General features: G+C 42.6%; 1 protein-coding gene across 1 annotated transcript in view; it reads left to right on the forward strand.

Moving 5' to 3' along the window:
- Positions 1–16,769, forward strand: part of LOC126311851 (calcitonin gene-related peptide type 1 receptor-like) — a 243,435-nt gene that overhangs the window by 142,265 nt on the left and 84,401 nt on the right. The window contains exons 2-3 of the mRNA XM_049992237.1: positions 734–946; positions 14,371–14,524. Of these exons, the coding sequence (XP_049848194.1) occupies positions 734–946; positions 14,371–14,524 (367 nt within the window). The remainder of the gene's footprint in view (positions 1–733; positions 947–14,370; positions 14,525–16,769) is intronic.

Here is a 16,769-nt window from a genome sequence, read left to right on the forward strand (position 1 = left end):
ACTTCCTGTGAAAAAAGAGCTAGTTGTGTTTCACAGGAACGATGTTTTCTAAACCCATGTTGAATGTGTGTCAATAGACGGTTTTCTTCGAGGTAATTCATAATGTTCGAACACAATATATTTTCCAAAATCCTGCTGCATATCGACGTTAACGATATGGGTCTGTAATTTAGTGAATTACTCCTATTACCTTTCTTGAATATTGGTGTGACCTGTGCAACTTTCCAGTCTTTGGGTACGGATCTTAAATGGGCATGTGCATTTCCACAAGGTATGTTATCTTTTTAAGTACCGTATTTTACTTGTGACAAACCTTTTATAACGTGCTGATTTTACACAGGTGACAACGGGGGGTGGAGTCCAATGTAAAATGAGCGTGGTTCACAACAAAAAGATTTTCAAGATATAAGGTTGACACCAAAGTTTGTCGAAACCTGTTGTCTTAGATAAATATTTATGCGATCTAGGTTGTTGAATGTTTTGACAAGTAAAACAGATCGCCCCTCCATTAGTCTCAAAATGAGAAAATTTAGTCGTATACTTTTAAACAAATAACAGTGGTAGAGTAACATGCAAGTGCAAAACGTAATGGTGCTCAAAAATTTAGGCGCACGACCCAAATCTGACTTGGTGGATCGAGTTCGTCATTAAAGCTGTGAATCATTTTCTTCATTAGACAGGTACCTTGGTATGAGTAGCCAGACTATGTTGTTGACGTTCCACTCTTCGGCAGGTGCTGTGTTGGCCGTCGTCGCAGCAGGAGGCGGAGCTGTGCGTGTACCGAGAGTACGCCCCCACGACCCCGGAGCTGTTCGGCCGCTTCGCAGGCAACGGCTGCTACGACTACGGCCCTGACTCCCGCTTCAAAGTCAAACTGCCTGCACTGTTCTACCAAGATCCCAATGATGGCATCATATACCCTTGCTTGGCCTACTTCGACCCCGAGGTCAGTACCGCCGTGCAGTGCAATGTGTCATTCTGTGTGCTGTCCAGCGTGCTAGAAATAGAGTGCAGGGCAACTATTCGAACGCAAAGAAGAACTTATTAATTTCATGTCCAAACGTGACAAGTGTAAATAAGTTATCGTGATGGTATGGGGTGCGATTGGTTACACGTCTCGGTCACCTCTTCTTGGCATTGACGGCACTTTGAACAGTGGACGTTGCATATCAGATGTGTTACGACCCGTGGCTCTACCCTTCATGCGATCCCTGCGAAACCCTCTATTTCAGCAGGATAATGCACGACCGCATGATGGAGGTCCTGTACGGGCCTTTCTGGATACATAAAATGTTCGACTGCTGTCCTGGCCAGCACATTCTCCAGATCTCTCACCAACTGAAAACGTCTGGTCAATGGTGGCGGAGTAACTGGCTCGTCACAATACGCCAATCGCTACTCTTGATGAACTGTGTAGTATCGTGTTGAAGCTGCATGGGCAACTGTACCTGTACACGCCATCCAAGTTCTGTTTGAGTCAATGCCCAGGTGTATCAAGACCTTTATTATGGCGGGAGGTGGTTGTTCTGGGTACTGATTTCTCAGGATCTATGCATCCAAATTGCGTGATTATGTAATCAAATGTCAGTTCTAGTATAATATATTTGTCCAGTGATACCCGTTCATCATCTGAATTTCTTCTTGGTGTAGCAATTTTAATGGCCAGTAGTGTATATGTCACATACATTGCACACAATTCCTCCTTCCCTCTCTCTGTCCATCTGCTCCTCCCCTGTCTCTCTGAGCATCTCCTCCTCTCCTTCTCTCTGTCGGTAACCTCCTTCCCCCTCTCTGTCCATTGCCTCCTACCCCATATTTCTCTTTCCCCCCCCCCCTTCTCTCTGTCCATCTCCCCCTCCCTCCATCTTCTCCTCATCGCTGTCTCCTCCTCCCCTCTGTCTGAGCATCTCCTCCCCCTCCCCGCTGCCAGTCTCCTCCTACCTTCTCCATCCATCAACCCCCTCTGTCTATGCCTATCCTTTCCCTTTCCATCTACTCCTCCCCAATGTCCCTCACCATCTCCTCTTCCCTTCTTTCTATGACCATCTACTCTTCCCCTCTCTCTGTCCATCTCCTCCTCCCTAGTTCTCTATCTTAGCCTCCCACTTCTCTCTGTCCATCTCACCCTCCTCCTCTGTTTGTCTTACCACCTCTCTCTGTCTACCTCCTCCTTCCCCCTCTCTCTACCCACCTCCTCCTCCCTGCGCTCTCTGTCTCTTGACACTGTCCATAACCTCCATCTGTCCCTTCTCTGTCCATCTTAAAAACCTCCTCTGTCTGTCCACCCCATCGCCCCTTCTCATTGTCCACCTCTTCCATAACCCCCCCCCCACTCCCTGTGCATCTCCTCTTACTCCTGCCTCTATACATTACCTCCTCCACCCTCTGTCAGCCAGCTCCTTCCCACTCTTTCCATCTCCTCCGCCCCCCCCTGTCCATCTCCTCTCCCCCCTCCAACTTGTTCTGTCTCCCTCTCTCCCTGTTCATCTCCTCCCCTTTCTTTTCTGTCTCCATCTCCTCCTTTCCCCTCTCTCTGTCTGCCTCCTCCTCTCCCCACTCTCTGTCCATCACTTCCTCTCCCGTCCCTCTGTCCATTTTTCCCACCTCTACATCTGTCCATTCCCTTCTCCTCCTATCTGTTCCTGTCTCTTCCTTCTCCATGTTGCTGTCGATCTCCTCACCTTCCCTCCTGTCTTTTTGTACTATCATCACCTCAGTAGGAACTTGGTGGTTTTGCCCTTACAGTATTTCTTTCCAGGTTGTAACATATATGTTTACCCAAATTGATAAAATCGTTCCAGGGCTTTAGGGTGGGCTTCTTATCCGTGGCTTTGTTCGCATACACATTTGTCAAATATATTTCACACATAATTAACATATTTCACGCGCATTTATACACATAGTTCACCTGTACATCTAGTGAATTTCGCTGTGCAATTTCATTTCCACGCAGCTCAAAGCTTATGGCGTCATATCTGGTGAACAATGTTTTACAAAATGGTATATTCTTCCAGGTATTCAGCAGCATATGTAGATACTGTGTGTGAAATGTGTTGCGAATAGAGTTAGTAGCAAAGAAATACTAAATTAAAACGTCATGAAGGTGTGGCAGTTTTTTCTCGCATCTCAGAATTTGTCGTCACAACTCCTGAACTATCGGTAGTGAAATGATATATTTTTGTCGGTAGATTCAGTAGCATATGTGGATACCGCTTGAGAAATGTGTTGCTAACAGAGTTAGTAGTAAAGAAGTACTAAATTAAAACGTCGTGCACGATGCAGTAGTTCTCATGCATCTCAATGTTTATGACGTCGAATCTCCTAATCTAAGTGTCGCACCGCGATGTAATTTTTCTGGTATATTAAGTGGTATATGTGAATATTGTCTGCGAAATTTGTGGCAAATACAGTTAATATTAAAGAAATAATAAACTTGATCGTCATGCTACATGTGGCAGTTTCACTGCACGAAAAAAAGAAAATGTAGTAAACGAAAAACTTTCTTGTTTTCATCATTTTGTGGGGGACTTCAGCGAGAAAAGTTTCATAGAGGTGTGAAATTGTGTGTAAGGCTCGTTGTAAGTCTCTTAGTGCTCTCGTTCTCAAATAATGGATAACTAAAATGTGAGTATTCTCGCGTCATGGGCTACACTGCTTTTTCACCACCATTCCCACGTCTTGGATAGGTGGGTGGTTCCTAACCACAGTGATTACTTCCAGTCAATAAAATCTGACTGAAATTGCTCCAGTGGTTTAGGAGCATACGTGCTTAAGCCAATTTTTATCCGGGAGGGGACTGCCAGGGGGGAGTTGCCCATGAGAGAAAGATTGAATAACCAACGAAAGGGTACCGTTATACGTGTCGAGGCGTGGAATGTCAAAAGTTTGAACGTGATAGGGAAGCTAGAAAATCTTAAAAGGGAAATACTAAGGCTCAGTTCAAATACAGCTAGGGTCAGTGAAGTGAAATGGAACGAAAATAAGGATTTCTGGTCAGATGAGTCTATGGAAATATCAACGGCAGCAGAAAATGGTATAACGGGAGTAGATTTCGTTATGGGTAGGACCTTAAGGCAGAGAGTGAATTCCTTTGAACAGCTCAGTGATAGGGTTGTACTCATGAATTGACAGCAATCTAACGCCGACAACAGTTCAGGTATACATGTCGACGTCGCAAGAAGAAGATGAAGAGAAATAGAAAGCATGGGGGATATTGAACGGGTAGTTTAGTACGCAAAGGGAGATGAAAACCCAACAGTCGTGGGTGACTGGAGTGCGGTGTAGGGGAAGGGGTGGAAGAAAGAGGTATGGCAAAATATGGGCTCTGCTCAAGAATCACAAGAGGAGGATGTTCACTTAGAAACGGCCGGAAGATAAGGAAGATTTCATTAGGTTACATTGTGGTCAGGGAGAGATTCGGAAATCAGATTGTGAATTGTAAGATGTCTCCAGGAGCAAATACAGACCCAGATCAGAATTTAGTAGTGATGGAGAGTAGAATGAAGTTTAAGAGGGTAGTCAAAAAAACAATGCACATAGAAGCTGGATATGGAAGTGCAAAGGAATGAAGACGTACTCTCGAAATTCTGTGAGGCTATAGATACTACGATAAGGAATAGCTCATAGTCAGTTCAGTTGAAGAAGAGTGGACATCTCTAAAAAGGTCAGTCTCAGAAGCTGGAAGGAAAAAAATAGGTACGAAGAAGGTAACTGCGAAGAAAAGATGGGTAACAAGAAATATTTCAGTTGATCGATGGAAGAGTGCAGTACTAAAATGTTCAAGGAAATTCAGGAATACAGCGATACGACTCACTTAGGAATGTAATAAACAGGAAGTGCAGTGAAGCTAAGGCAAAATGAACAATGTGAAGAAATCGGAAAATAAATGATTGTCGGAAGGATTGCCTCAGCATATAGGGAAGTCAAAACAACTCTCGATGAAATTGAAAGCAATGACGCTAAAATTAATATTGCACTTGGAATTCCATTGCTGAATACAGAGGAGACAGTGGATAGGTGGAAAGAGTACATTGAAGGCCTCTAGAAGAGGGAAACGTGTCTGATGACGTAACAGAAGTTGAAACAGGAGAAGACAGGGATTAGATAGGTGATCCAGTATCGAATCAGATTTTAAAAGAGCTTTGGACGGCTTAAGGTCAAATAAGGCAGTAGGGTTAGATATCACTTCATCGTAATTTATAAAATCACTGAGGAAGTGGTGGGTAGAATGTATACCACTGGCGGTATACCATCTACAGCACATTTCTCTTAATCTTGACCAAATAGATCCTATACCATATAACATTATAGAACAATAGTTTATCAGCAAGTCAAGCATTCAATGACAATTACATAAAACAACCTACATATTCCAGTGATTATGTTCGTGGACCTGCAGACAAAGACATGGTTTTATGGAATACTTATTTTATGCTTGACTTCCTGATATACTATTGCTCTCATGTTCATGAAAGATCGTTCTGTGATATGATACGGTATAACATGCATTTGGTCGAGACTCAGTGAAACGAACTGCTGAAGATTTGATGATACCAACGTAGTCTGCTGAAACCGGTCATAACAATAAATACTGTACACTAGCGATCTTGGCTGTTTGGAGTTGTACTTCTGTTTCTACATTAATCTAACTTGGCAATGTCAAGCATATATCATCTACAGCACTATCTATGAAAATTTCGAATACAATTTTCTGTACAGTATGACATACAAAACAGTTCAGTGTCACGCGGTAAAATAATAAGATAATTTGCGATACAGTGGATTAAACAAAATCAGTAACACTCGCAGTGTAAGACTATCACGATATCCTTCTGCACAGTGGCACATACGGAGTCAATCACTCTCACAGCACGCAAATAACCAAATCAATACAGCTCTCTGAAGTTAAATTCTTCTGTGTTATTAGGCTGCGTCATATATCTTCTGCACAATCGACGTTTCGATACCTCTGCTGGGATCTTCTTCAGGATGTTTTGTTGTCCGCTGTTAATTTAAAACAACAGTGGACACCACAAGATCCTGAAGAAGATCCCAGCACAGCGGTCGATATGTCGACCATTTAGAAGAACTATGACGCGGTCTTACAACTCAGAAGATTTTTAACTTCAGTGAAACAGTCACGAAAAACTGCAGACTTACAGTCATGTGTTACATGCGACACATCATCCGAAAGACGAAAGCCGAATTTCGGAAACTGTTTTTCGCTGTCGCGTTTACATGTTAAGACGTGAAGCAGATTTGCTGGCCCGGTCAAATATGGCGTCTGAAAATCATCTGTTCCAGTTTCTGATTTTTTCGCCACAATCGCAATTCTCTTCATTTAAATACTGTATTAGAAGTAGACGGCTTCATGCTCAGTGTAATATTTCTACTTCTCCTTCGCTGTGCAAAACGTCACCCCGTCTATATGAGCCGAAATTTTTTAAAAACAAATCGTAACCTGACAGCTCTTTTCAAAAACGGTTGTGCGTTTAAACAGTAGCGAAAACCGATTGTGGAAATGGAAAACTGGTAGCAACAAACGGATTTCCAGAATCGATTGGGAAATTCTTTACGAAATCCGGTTTTGGGAGTCCATGTAAACATAGTGAATATAGCTCTCACTTCGAGTAGACATCTGCGTGGCTAGTATACCACCACAGAACAACAATAACATGCCCCACTGTAAGTCCAGACCTTCCACGTATAATATTACGGACCGTACGATGCACTCAGTGCACAGCCTGTACTCTTCACTGCATGCTATGTCGCGTCACTCGACTGACCAAATTACTGCTGTCGGCCGTTAAAGCACACGGTTATTGCTCCTCCTGTAATCTGAAGCCCTTGTTCGCATCTCCAGTGAAATCGTCGTCCTCTCGACCACTGGATTGTTTGTGTCCACACAGTGGCTGGCCCTACGCCGATCTTTAGAGAGGTCCAGCAAAGAAGCTCCATGGGGCGCCAACTTAAAGCATGGACGGCTGTGCTTACGGTACGCGCGGTATCACAAACAGTGGATTGCAATCCACAAGACAACTCAGGACGGTCGTCCAGTGCTGCCACCGGAATGAAGTCCACTGCGCGCCGCTGCTCGCAACTTCTGTGCCCAACTATTTACTGGCTCGTCCGCTGGTCAGTCCATCTTGCTCTCGTCTCGCGCTGTCTCATCCACGATCGGAATGGCGCCCCCAGCGTCACGAACGCCACCAACCGCGCCCCCTATCCAAGCGCCAGCTCGAGATCAGCCCAACGAGCGGGGTAGCGTAGCGTAGTGGCTAGCACACTGGACTCTCATTCGGGAGGACGACAGTTCAAGCTCACGTTCAACCATCCTGATTAAGATTTTCCGTGATTTCCCTAAATCGTTTAAGGCAAATGCCAGGGTGGTTCCTTCGAAACGAAAAGCCCAATTTTCTTCTCCACCCTTCCCTAATCCGAGCTTGTGCTTCCTCGATATCATCCCTAACGAAACTGGCTGGGCGGGTCAGGAAGCAAGACGTGGCGCGAATTACAGATTCATGACTAGAGTATCTCAGATGGGCAAACGTTTGTTGAATCAAAACAGAAAGTAATCACTACGTCAGATACATAAAATGTGTATCCTCTTACCACGTTTTCAAGCTCTGCTTGTTGTTTTTCGTGTTTCCGATCCAAAATTTGTGTTATTTGGAAGAACCAGTCTGTTTCGTCTATCAAGAAAATGACGTTGTCCACGTACTGTTACCGGTATATAATCTTGTATTATTTTGTATGTATAATTTCCGTGAATTTTTTGTTTTCAGTGTGGTTCGCAAATATGTTCTCAAGTAGACCATTACTCATGAGCTTGTTGTTTTTGTAGTCTTCAGTCCTGAGACTGGTTTGATGCAGCTCTCCATGCTACTCTATCCTGTGCAAGCTTCTTCATCTCCCAGTATCTACTGCAACCTACATCCTTCTGAATCTGCTTAGTGTAGTCATCTCTTGGTCTCCCTCTACGATTTTTACCCTCCACGCTACCCTCCAATACTAAATTGGTGATCCCTTGATGCCTCAGAACATGTCCTACCAACCGATCCCTTCTTCTGGTCAAGTTGTGCCACAAACTTCTCTTCTCCCCAATCCGTTTCAATATTTCCTCATTAGTTATGTGATCTACCCATCTAATCTTCTGCATTCTTCCGTAGCACCACATTTCAAAAGCTTCTATTCTCTTCTTTTCTAAACTATTTATCGTCCACGATTCACTTCCATACATGGGTACACTCCATACAAATACTTTCAGAAATGACTTCCTGACACTTAAAACTATACTCGATGTTAACAAACTTCTCTTCTTCAGAAACGCTTTCCTTGCCATTGCCAGTCTACATTTTATATCCTCTCTACTTCGACCATCATCAATTATATTGCTCAGCAAATAGCAAAACACCTTTACTACTTTAAGCGTCTCACTTCCTAATCTAATTCCCTCAGCATCACCCGACTTATTTCGACTACATTCCATTATCCTCGTTTTGCTTTTGTTGATGTTCATCTTATATCCTCCTTTCAAGACACTATTCATTCCGTTCAACTGCTCTTCCAAGTCAGTTGCTGTCTCTGACAGAATTACGATGTCATCGGCGAACCTCAAAGTTTTTATTTCTTCTCCATGGACTTTAATACCTACTCCGAATTTTTCTTTTGTTTCCTTCACTGATTGCTCAATATACAGATCGAATAACATCGGGGATAGACCACAGCCCTGTCTCACTCCTTTCCCAACCACTGCTTCCCTTTATGTCCCTCGACTCTTATAACTGCCATCTGGTTTCAGTAGAAATTGTAAATAGCCTTTCGCTCCCTGTCCAGTAACATTGCAACATTGTCAAAAGCTTTCACTAAGTCTACAAATGCTAGAAACGTAGGTTTGCCCTTCTAAGATAAGTCGTAGGGTCAGTATTGCCTCACGTGTTTCAACATTTCTACGGAATCCAAACTGATCTTCCCCGAGGTCGGCTTCTACTAGTTTTTCCATTCGTCTGTAAAGAACTCGCGTTAGTATTTTGCAGCTGTGACTTATTAAACTGGTAGTTCGGTAATTTTCACATCTGTCAACACCTGCTTTCTTTGGGATTGGAATTATTATATTCTTCTTGAAGTCTGAGGGTATTTCGCCTGTCTCATACATCTTGCTCACCAGGTGGTAGAGTTTTGTCAGGACAGGCTCTCCCAAGGCCGTCAGTAGTTCCAATGGAATGTTGTCCACTCCAGGGGCCTTGTTTCGACTCAGGTCTTTCAGTGCTCTGTCAAACTCTTCACGCAGTATCGTATCTCCCATTTCATCTTCATCTACATCCTCTTCCATTTCCATAATATTGTCCTCAAGTACATCGTCCTTGTATAGACCCTCTATATACTCCTTCCACCTTTCTGCTTTCCCTTCTTTGGTCAGAACTGGGTTTCCATCTGAGCTCTTAATATTCATACAAGTGGTCCTCTTTTCTCCAAAGGTCTCTTTAATTTTCCTGTAGGCCGTATCTATCTTACCCCTAGTGAGATAAGCCTCTACATCCTTACATTTGTCCTCTAGCCATCCCTGCTTAGCCATTTTGCACTTCCTGTCGATGTCATTTTAGAGACGTTTGTATTCCTTTTTGCCTGCTTCATTTCCTGCATTTTTATATTTTCTGCTTTCATCAATTAAATTCAATATTTCTTCTGTTACCCAAGGATTTCTACTAGCCCTCGTCTTTTTACCTACTTGATCCTCTGCTGCCTTCACTACTTCATCACTCAAAGCTACCCATTCTTCTTCTATTGTATTTCTTTCCCCCATTCCTGTGAATTGCTCCCTTATGCTCTCCTTGAAACTCCGTACAACCTCTTCTTTTAGTTTATCCAGGTCCCATCTCCTTAAATTCCCACCTTTTTGCAGTTTCTTCAGTTTTAATCTACAGGTCATAACCAACGGTTTGTGCCCCTGGAAGTGTCTTACAATTTAAAACCTGGTTCCTAAATCTCTGTCGTACCATTACATAATCTATCTGAAACCTGTCAGTATCTCCAAGCTTCTTCCATGTATACAGCCTTCTTTTATGTCTTATCATTATATAATCTACCAGATGCCTTTTAGTATCTCCAGGATTCTTCCATGTATACAACATTCTTTTATGATTCTTGAACCAAGTGTTAGCTATGATTAAGTTATGCTCTGTGCAGAATTCTACCAGACGGCTTCCTCTTTCATTTCTTATCGCCAATCCATATTCACCTACTGTGTTTCCTTCTCTCCCTTTTCCAATGTCGAATTCCAGTCACCCATGACCATTAAATTTTCGTCTCCCTTCACTATCTGAATAATTTATTTTATCTCGTCATACATTTCATCAATTCCTTCGTCATCTGCAGAGCTAGTTGGCATATAAACTTGTACTACTGTAGTAGGCATGGGCTTCGTGTCTGTCTTGGCCACTACAATACGTTCACTATGCTGTTTGTAGTAGCTTAGCCGCACTCCTGCATTACCGCTATTTGATTTTATTTTTATAACCCTGTATTCATCTGGCTGAAAGTCTTGTTCCTCCTGCCACCGAACTTCACTAATTCCCACTATATCTAACTGTAACCTAACCATTTCCCTTTTTAAATTTTCTAACCTACCTGCCCGATTAAGGGATCTGACATGCCACCCTCCGATCTGTAATATGCCAGTTTTCTTTCTCCTGATAACGATGTCCTCTTGGGTAGTCCCCGCCCGGAGATCCGAATGGGGGACTATTTTACCTCCGGAATATTTTACCTAAGAGGACCCCATCGTCATTTAACCATGCAGTGAAGTTGCATGCCCTCGGGAAAAATTACGGCTGTAGTTTCCCCTTGCTTTCAGCCGTTCGCAGTACCAGAACAGCAAGGCCATTTTGGTTAGTGTTACAAGGCCAGATCAGTCAAACATCCAGACTGTCGCTCCTGCAACTACTAAAAAGGCTGCTGCCCCTCTTCAGGAACCACACGTTTCTCTGGCCTCTCAACAGATACCCCTCCGTTGTGGTTGCACCTACGGTACGGCTATGTGTATCGGTGACGCACGCAAGCCTCCCCACTAACGGCAAGGTCCATGGTTCATGGGGGGGAGGGGGGGGGGAGGCTGGGGAGCTTATTGTTAGGCAATCTTTTTAAAGATATGACTTCTTCTTGTGCATTTGTTGTGTTCTCTTATTTGTCAGTTGTTATTTACCAGTGCTGATTGTTCCTCCTACCGGCATTTTTGTGTACATGCCTGTGATGTCAAAAGATATCAGGTTTCCTGTTTATGGTACATTTATATCTTTTTTCCATTAGTCTCTTGGTGATTTGTAACTTTCTGTTATTCGTGAATGTGTACAATTTCTGTAGTACAGTATGTGTGTATCTAGCTAGGTGGTAACATGGTGCATTTCTGATATTAACTACTGGTGAAATTGGACAGAACGTATCTTTGGTAAACTACTGAGATTGGGTGCTTTGGAATTCATCTGTGTCATGTATATGGCTCCAGTTATCGTGATTGTAATTTTGAAGATTTTTGGAAGTTTCTTTATGTTTCTTTGGTTCTCATGGTGAGAGCACTGATTATTTTAATGATCTCTTCTATACATTTTTCTGTTCGGTTGATGTATTCTACCTCACCCATAAGAAAAAGGGTATTCTCTTTAAATGATTGTAAGCTTGATATTATACTTTACAGAAATAAATTTAAGTCACAGAAGATGCCATATAGATGTCAAATTACTGGGCGAGTAAAAATAAATAACGTCTGCATCAGGCAGATGTCAAAACGACAAAAAGGTGTATCCTGATTCCAGGTATGGCAAAGCCGACTGGAAGAAATAAAGTATGCTGAATGCATACCCTCTGCCAAGCACTTAAATGTGAATTGCAGAGTAGTCATGTAGATGTAGATGTAGAATTTACCAATGTCCCAATTCTGTCTGTATATGAGTTAAGAATGCTCAAGTGATTATTTTAAGAGAGGATTCTGAGAATGAATTTTTACATGATTCCCTTTTGTCATAAACGGGATAATATACGTTGACTGGAAAGAAAGAAAAGAATAAAAAGCAGATGACCACAGAGGAGAAACCACATCCTGGCTATTTATGGGATAACAAAGGATTTGGTCGGGGGGGGGGGGGGCTATTCTTCTCTGAGAAACAAGAGCGTAGGCAGGTGACAATGCATGACATTGTAATCTGAAGCGAAGATTATGTTATGAAGCAGGTGTTTATTTATTAATTTCATTTCAAATTACTTTCAGCATTTCGTATAAAACTGAGTACAACATTCATAACTGTGAGACAGAATTAAAGTGAAGTTACTTTATGTACATTGGTGTCCAAAATTAAAGCAAAAATCTCCTATTTCCCCATCCTGTGACTAATTCAGGATATAATCATACAAACTGTCAAAGATGTCATTACGATTGTGTTCTGCAAGGAAGATGGCATTCCGATCAGTGGGCAACAACGCCAACAATGACGTCAGAGCAACTGTCAAGCAGGGTAGTCCCACATCCACACACAATCACAGACGGTGTAGTATGGCAGAGAGAAGGCGTCTACAGACTCTCTGCTGTGGAGGGCCATAGGAATCAGCAAGATTTAACTGCTGCCAGGAACTGTGAGGAGATCTTGAGATCTCATGCGGGTTTGTTGTGAGGTGTTGTGGGTTCAGATTTCGTATTGATGGATGATAATGCTCGACCTCATAGAGCACAGGTGGTTGATGTTTTTTTTTGGAAACGGAGGATATTACACGGATGTAGTGGCCTGCTCGCTCTCTCGATTTGAAACCCATAGAGCATGTCTGGGATGCACTAGGGAGACAGTTTGCATCGTGTCAGCATCCACCAACCACTCTCCAAGACTTCTGAGTGGCGCTGCAAGAAGAATGGGTGTTATTACCTCAACATGAGACTGATGACATTATTCAGAGCACGTCCCATCGTTGTCAGTCCTGTATTGGTGCAAGAGGTGGTCACACCCCATACTGAGCACGTTAAGCAGTTGTCAGAACATGTATTCAAATGCGTTAAGTCGAAAAAAAAACAAAGAACATTTTTGTCTTCCGTTATTTATGTTGCAGTTGATTACGTTCTGCATTATTTACATTGTATCTACTGTACTATCGCTTGTTTATACTGTTTTGTGGCAAAATGATCGCAACCTTGAAAAATTTCTGTTTATTGCTTTAATTTTTGACACCAGTGTAGATATACTTGTCTTTTCTCCAAGGCTTTGCCGTCTTACACATTAGACACATATAATGAACACGTTTCCTCCTCCCCTTCTCTCTTTCCGCTTCTTCCTCCCTTTGTCTGTTCATCTCATCCTTCCACTGCTATCTGTCTACCTTCTCCTTCCCAATCTCTCTGTCTCTTAATCTCCACCTCCCCCTTCCTTGGTTCATTTACTCCACCCCCTAGTCTCTTATCATATCCTCCTCGCCCCCCCCGCTCTGACCACATCAACCTCCCTCTCCCTTTATCCAGGTCAACCTTCCCTCTTCTTTTTTCCACATGTCCACCATACCTCTATACATTCCATCTACTCCCTCCTCTCTGTCAATTTCCTCCTCCATCTCACTCTGTCTATCCTGTTCCCGTCTATACTCATTAGCACATTTAGCCTCTGCAACACAATTCAATAAAGCAGCCAATAAACCATACCTCTATACATTACATCTACTCCCTCCTCTGTCAATTTCCCCCTCCATCTCACTTTGTCTATCCTGTTCCCATCTATACTCATTAGCACATTTAGCTTATGCAACACAATTCAATAATGCAACCAATACAACTCCCACAAAAAACGCGTTTTTCCCATATCGCTGTTCCTGTTCCTGTTCGAGCTAGGATGTTATAAATATCACAGCACTGATGCTCATGAGATATATATATATATATATATGAACTCTGTTTGTATATGTATATATATATATATATATATATATATATATATATGTGTGTGTGTGTGTGTGTGTGTGTGTGTGTGTGTGTGTGTGAACAATTTTATAAAATCTAATGAACTTGTAAGTGTGATACAAAAATTTTATAGTTCAAGTAGCTTAGAACTAATCTAAATGAGAAGTAATCCACAATTTTAAGATCTCCCTTTGTTTTCTATACTTTACATACTTAAATAAAAATTCAGGAAATCACCTTCAACTGTACAGTAACAGTAGTTTGTAAAAGGTATTATCTATAAATGGAGGTTATTTCTGATGGCAGCCATGTAGCTTAACCTGTTATGGTGACAGTCTGCTTCCACTTGCACTAGTACAATTCCATTATGTATGTCTGCATACTGTTTAACCTTTGATATATCTTGTATTTTCAATAACTTTCAATGTGATGTGCCAATGTTTCAGGCAAACAAAACAGTCCCAGTATTCTTCAATCCAGACGACCCAAGAGCTAGTAAGATGATAGCAGCCTCATTTGTTGAAGACCGTTTCTTTGACAACTGGGTGAGCTGTTATAGGGCAGCAGAGGCATGTTGTGCAAGCGCGATTTCTGACCAGGGTAAGTGTTAGGAATAAGAATGGACCAATGTCTTGAAGTCTATCGTGCTTTTTTACTATAACATATAATTATTTAAGGACTGTGTCTCATTCTTTTTTCAGTGTACTAATTGGTAATCGTTATTAATTCCAGTATGAAGTAATAACTAACAGAAGAAACGTATACCTGATCAAATATATCTCACTTAATCCACTTACTGCTCATTAAGTAATGGGTGGTTGCAGTTTGTGCTTTATCAGACAATGTTGTTTACAATTTTGTGTGAAACTTGGAGTGCGTAGTTGGCTCTATACCAGAGTTATGTGGTACTGAATATGCCATAACAAATGAAATTGAGCTTAATACGTTAACTGTCGAATCTAAATGTACACTTTAAAACTGGGAAGACCAGGGAGGAACGTTTTCTGTTCATTCAGTGTGCACTATCACTAAAGGTAATAGCTTATTCCTTTTCAGAAAAGTATCTGTGGTTCAAAGAAATAGGTTTCCAATACTGACAGGACCAGTATCGCGTATTTCTTGAATGTTCCTCGACCGCATCTTCCCAGTGTAATGGATGAACTGATACAAAACGTGGAATTCGCAGGCTTTCCCATTCTGTAAAGCAGGATAAGCTGCTCTCTGTGGCACATCTGACAACAGAGTACAATGCACGTGCAAATACAACTGTTTCAAAGCACACCATTCAGCAAATATTGTTGAACATGGAGCACCATAGCAGAGGACCGCTACGCGTTCGCATGTTCACCAAACAACATCGTCAATTACTACTGCAATGCGTACAGAATCGTCGCTTTATCTGATGAATCACGTTTCTTGTTATACTGGGTCACGTTACTTGTTATACCGGGCCGATGGTTGAGTCCAGATACGCTGTCGTTCAGTTGAACAATTGCTCGGAACATGCACCACACCACGGATGCAGGAATGGTGGGAGCTGCGTTATGCTATGGTGGACACTCACCTTGGCTTTTATAGTAATCAAGTCATAGTAATCAAAGGCACAATGATAGCTGTGGACATCGAGAACGTTGCTGCGGACCAACTGCACCCCTTAATGCTTGATATCTTTCTCAACGTCGATAGCATTTTCCAGCAGGATAACTGTCCATGTTACAAGGCCAGATTGGCGCTGCAGTGGTTTGGGGAACGTGGCAGTGAAATGACGTTGACGTCTTGAGCTACGAAATTTAAATGATCTGAACGCAATGGAACCCATCTGGGAAGCTGCTGCATCCAGCTCCATACCTTCAAACCACGTGCCTATCATTTACGGGAATTGCGGGACCTGTGAGTAGACACTGATGCTAAATAAATACACTACTGGCAATTAAAATTGCTACACCAAGAAGAAATGCATATGATAAACGGGTATTCATTGGACAAATATATTTTACTAGAACTGATATGTGATAACATTTTCACGCAATTTGGGTACATAGGTCCTGAGAAATCAGTACCTAGAACAACCACGTCTGGCCGTAATAACGGCCTTGATACGCCTGGGCATTGACTCAAGCAGAGCTTGGATGGCGTGTACAGGTACAGCTGCCCATGCAGCTCCAACACGATACTACACAGTTCATCAAGAGTAGCGATTGGCGTATTGTGACGATCCAGTTACTCAGCCACCATTGACCAGACGTTTTCAGTTGGTGAGAGATCTGAAGAATATGCTTGCCAGGGCAATATTCGAACATTTTATGTATCCAGAAAGGTACAGGGCCTGCAACATGCGGTCGTGCATTATCCTGCTGAAATGCTGGGTTTCGCAGGGATCGAATGAAGGGGAGAGTCTTGGGTCGTAACACATCTAAAATGTAATGTCCATTATTCAAAGTACCGTCGGTACGAACAAGAGGTGACCGAGGCGTGTAATCAATGGCACCCCATACCATCATGCCGGGTGATACGCCAGTATGGTGATGACGAATACACGCTTCCAACGTGCATTCACCGCTATGTCGCCACACACGGATGTGACCATCATGTGCTGTAAACAGAACTTGGATTCATCCGTAAAAATGACGTTTTGCTATTCGTGCACCCAGGTTCGTCCTTCAGTACACCATCGCAGGCGCTTCTGTCAGTGATGCAGCGTCAAGGGTAACTGCAGCCACTCCGAGCTGATGGTCCATGGTGCTGCAAACGTCGTCGAAATGTTCGTGCAGACGGTTGTTGTCTTGCAAACGTCCCCATCTGTTGCACCAGGGATCGAGATGGCTGCATGATCCGTTACATCCAT

The sequence above is a fragment of the Schistocerca gregaria genome, chromosome 1, assembly GCF_023897955.1.
Source record: "Schistocerca gregaria isolate iqSchGreg1 chromosome 1, iqSchGreg1.2, whole genome shotgun sequence".
Lineage (NCBI taxonomy): Eukaryota > Metazoa > Arthropoda > Insecta > Orthoptera > Acrididae > Schistocerca > Schistocerca gregaria.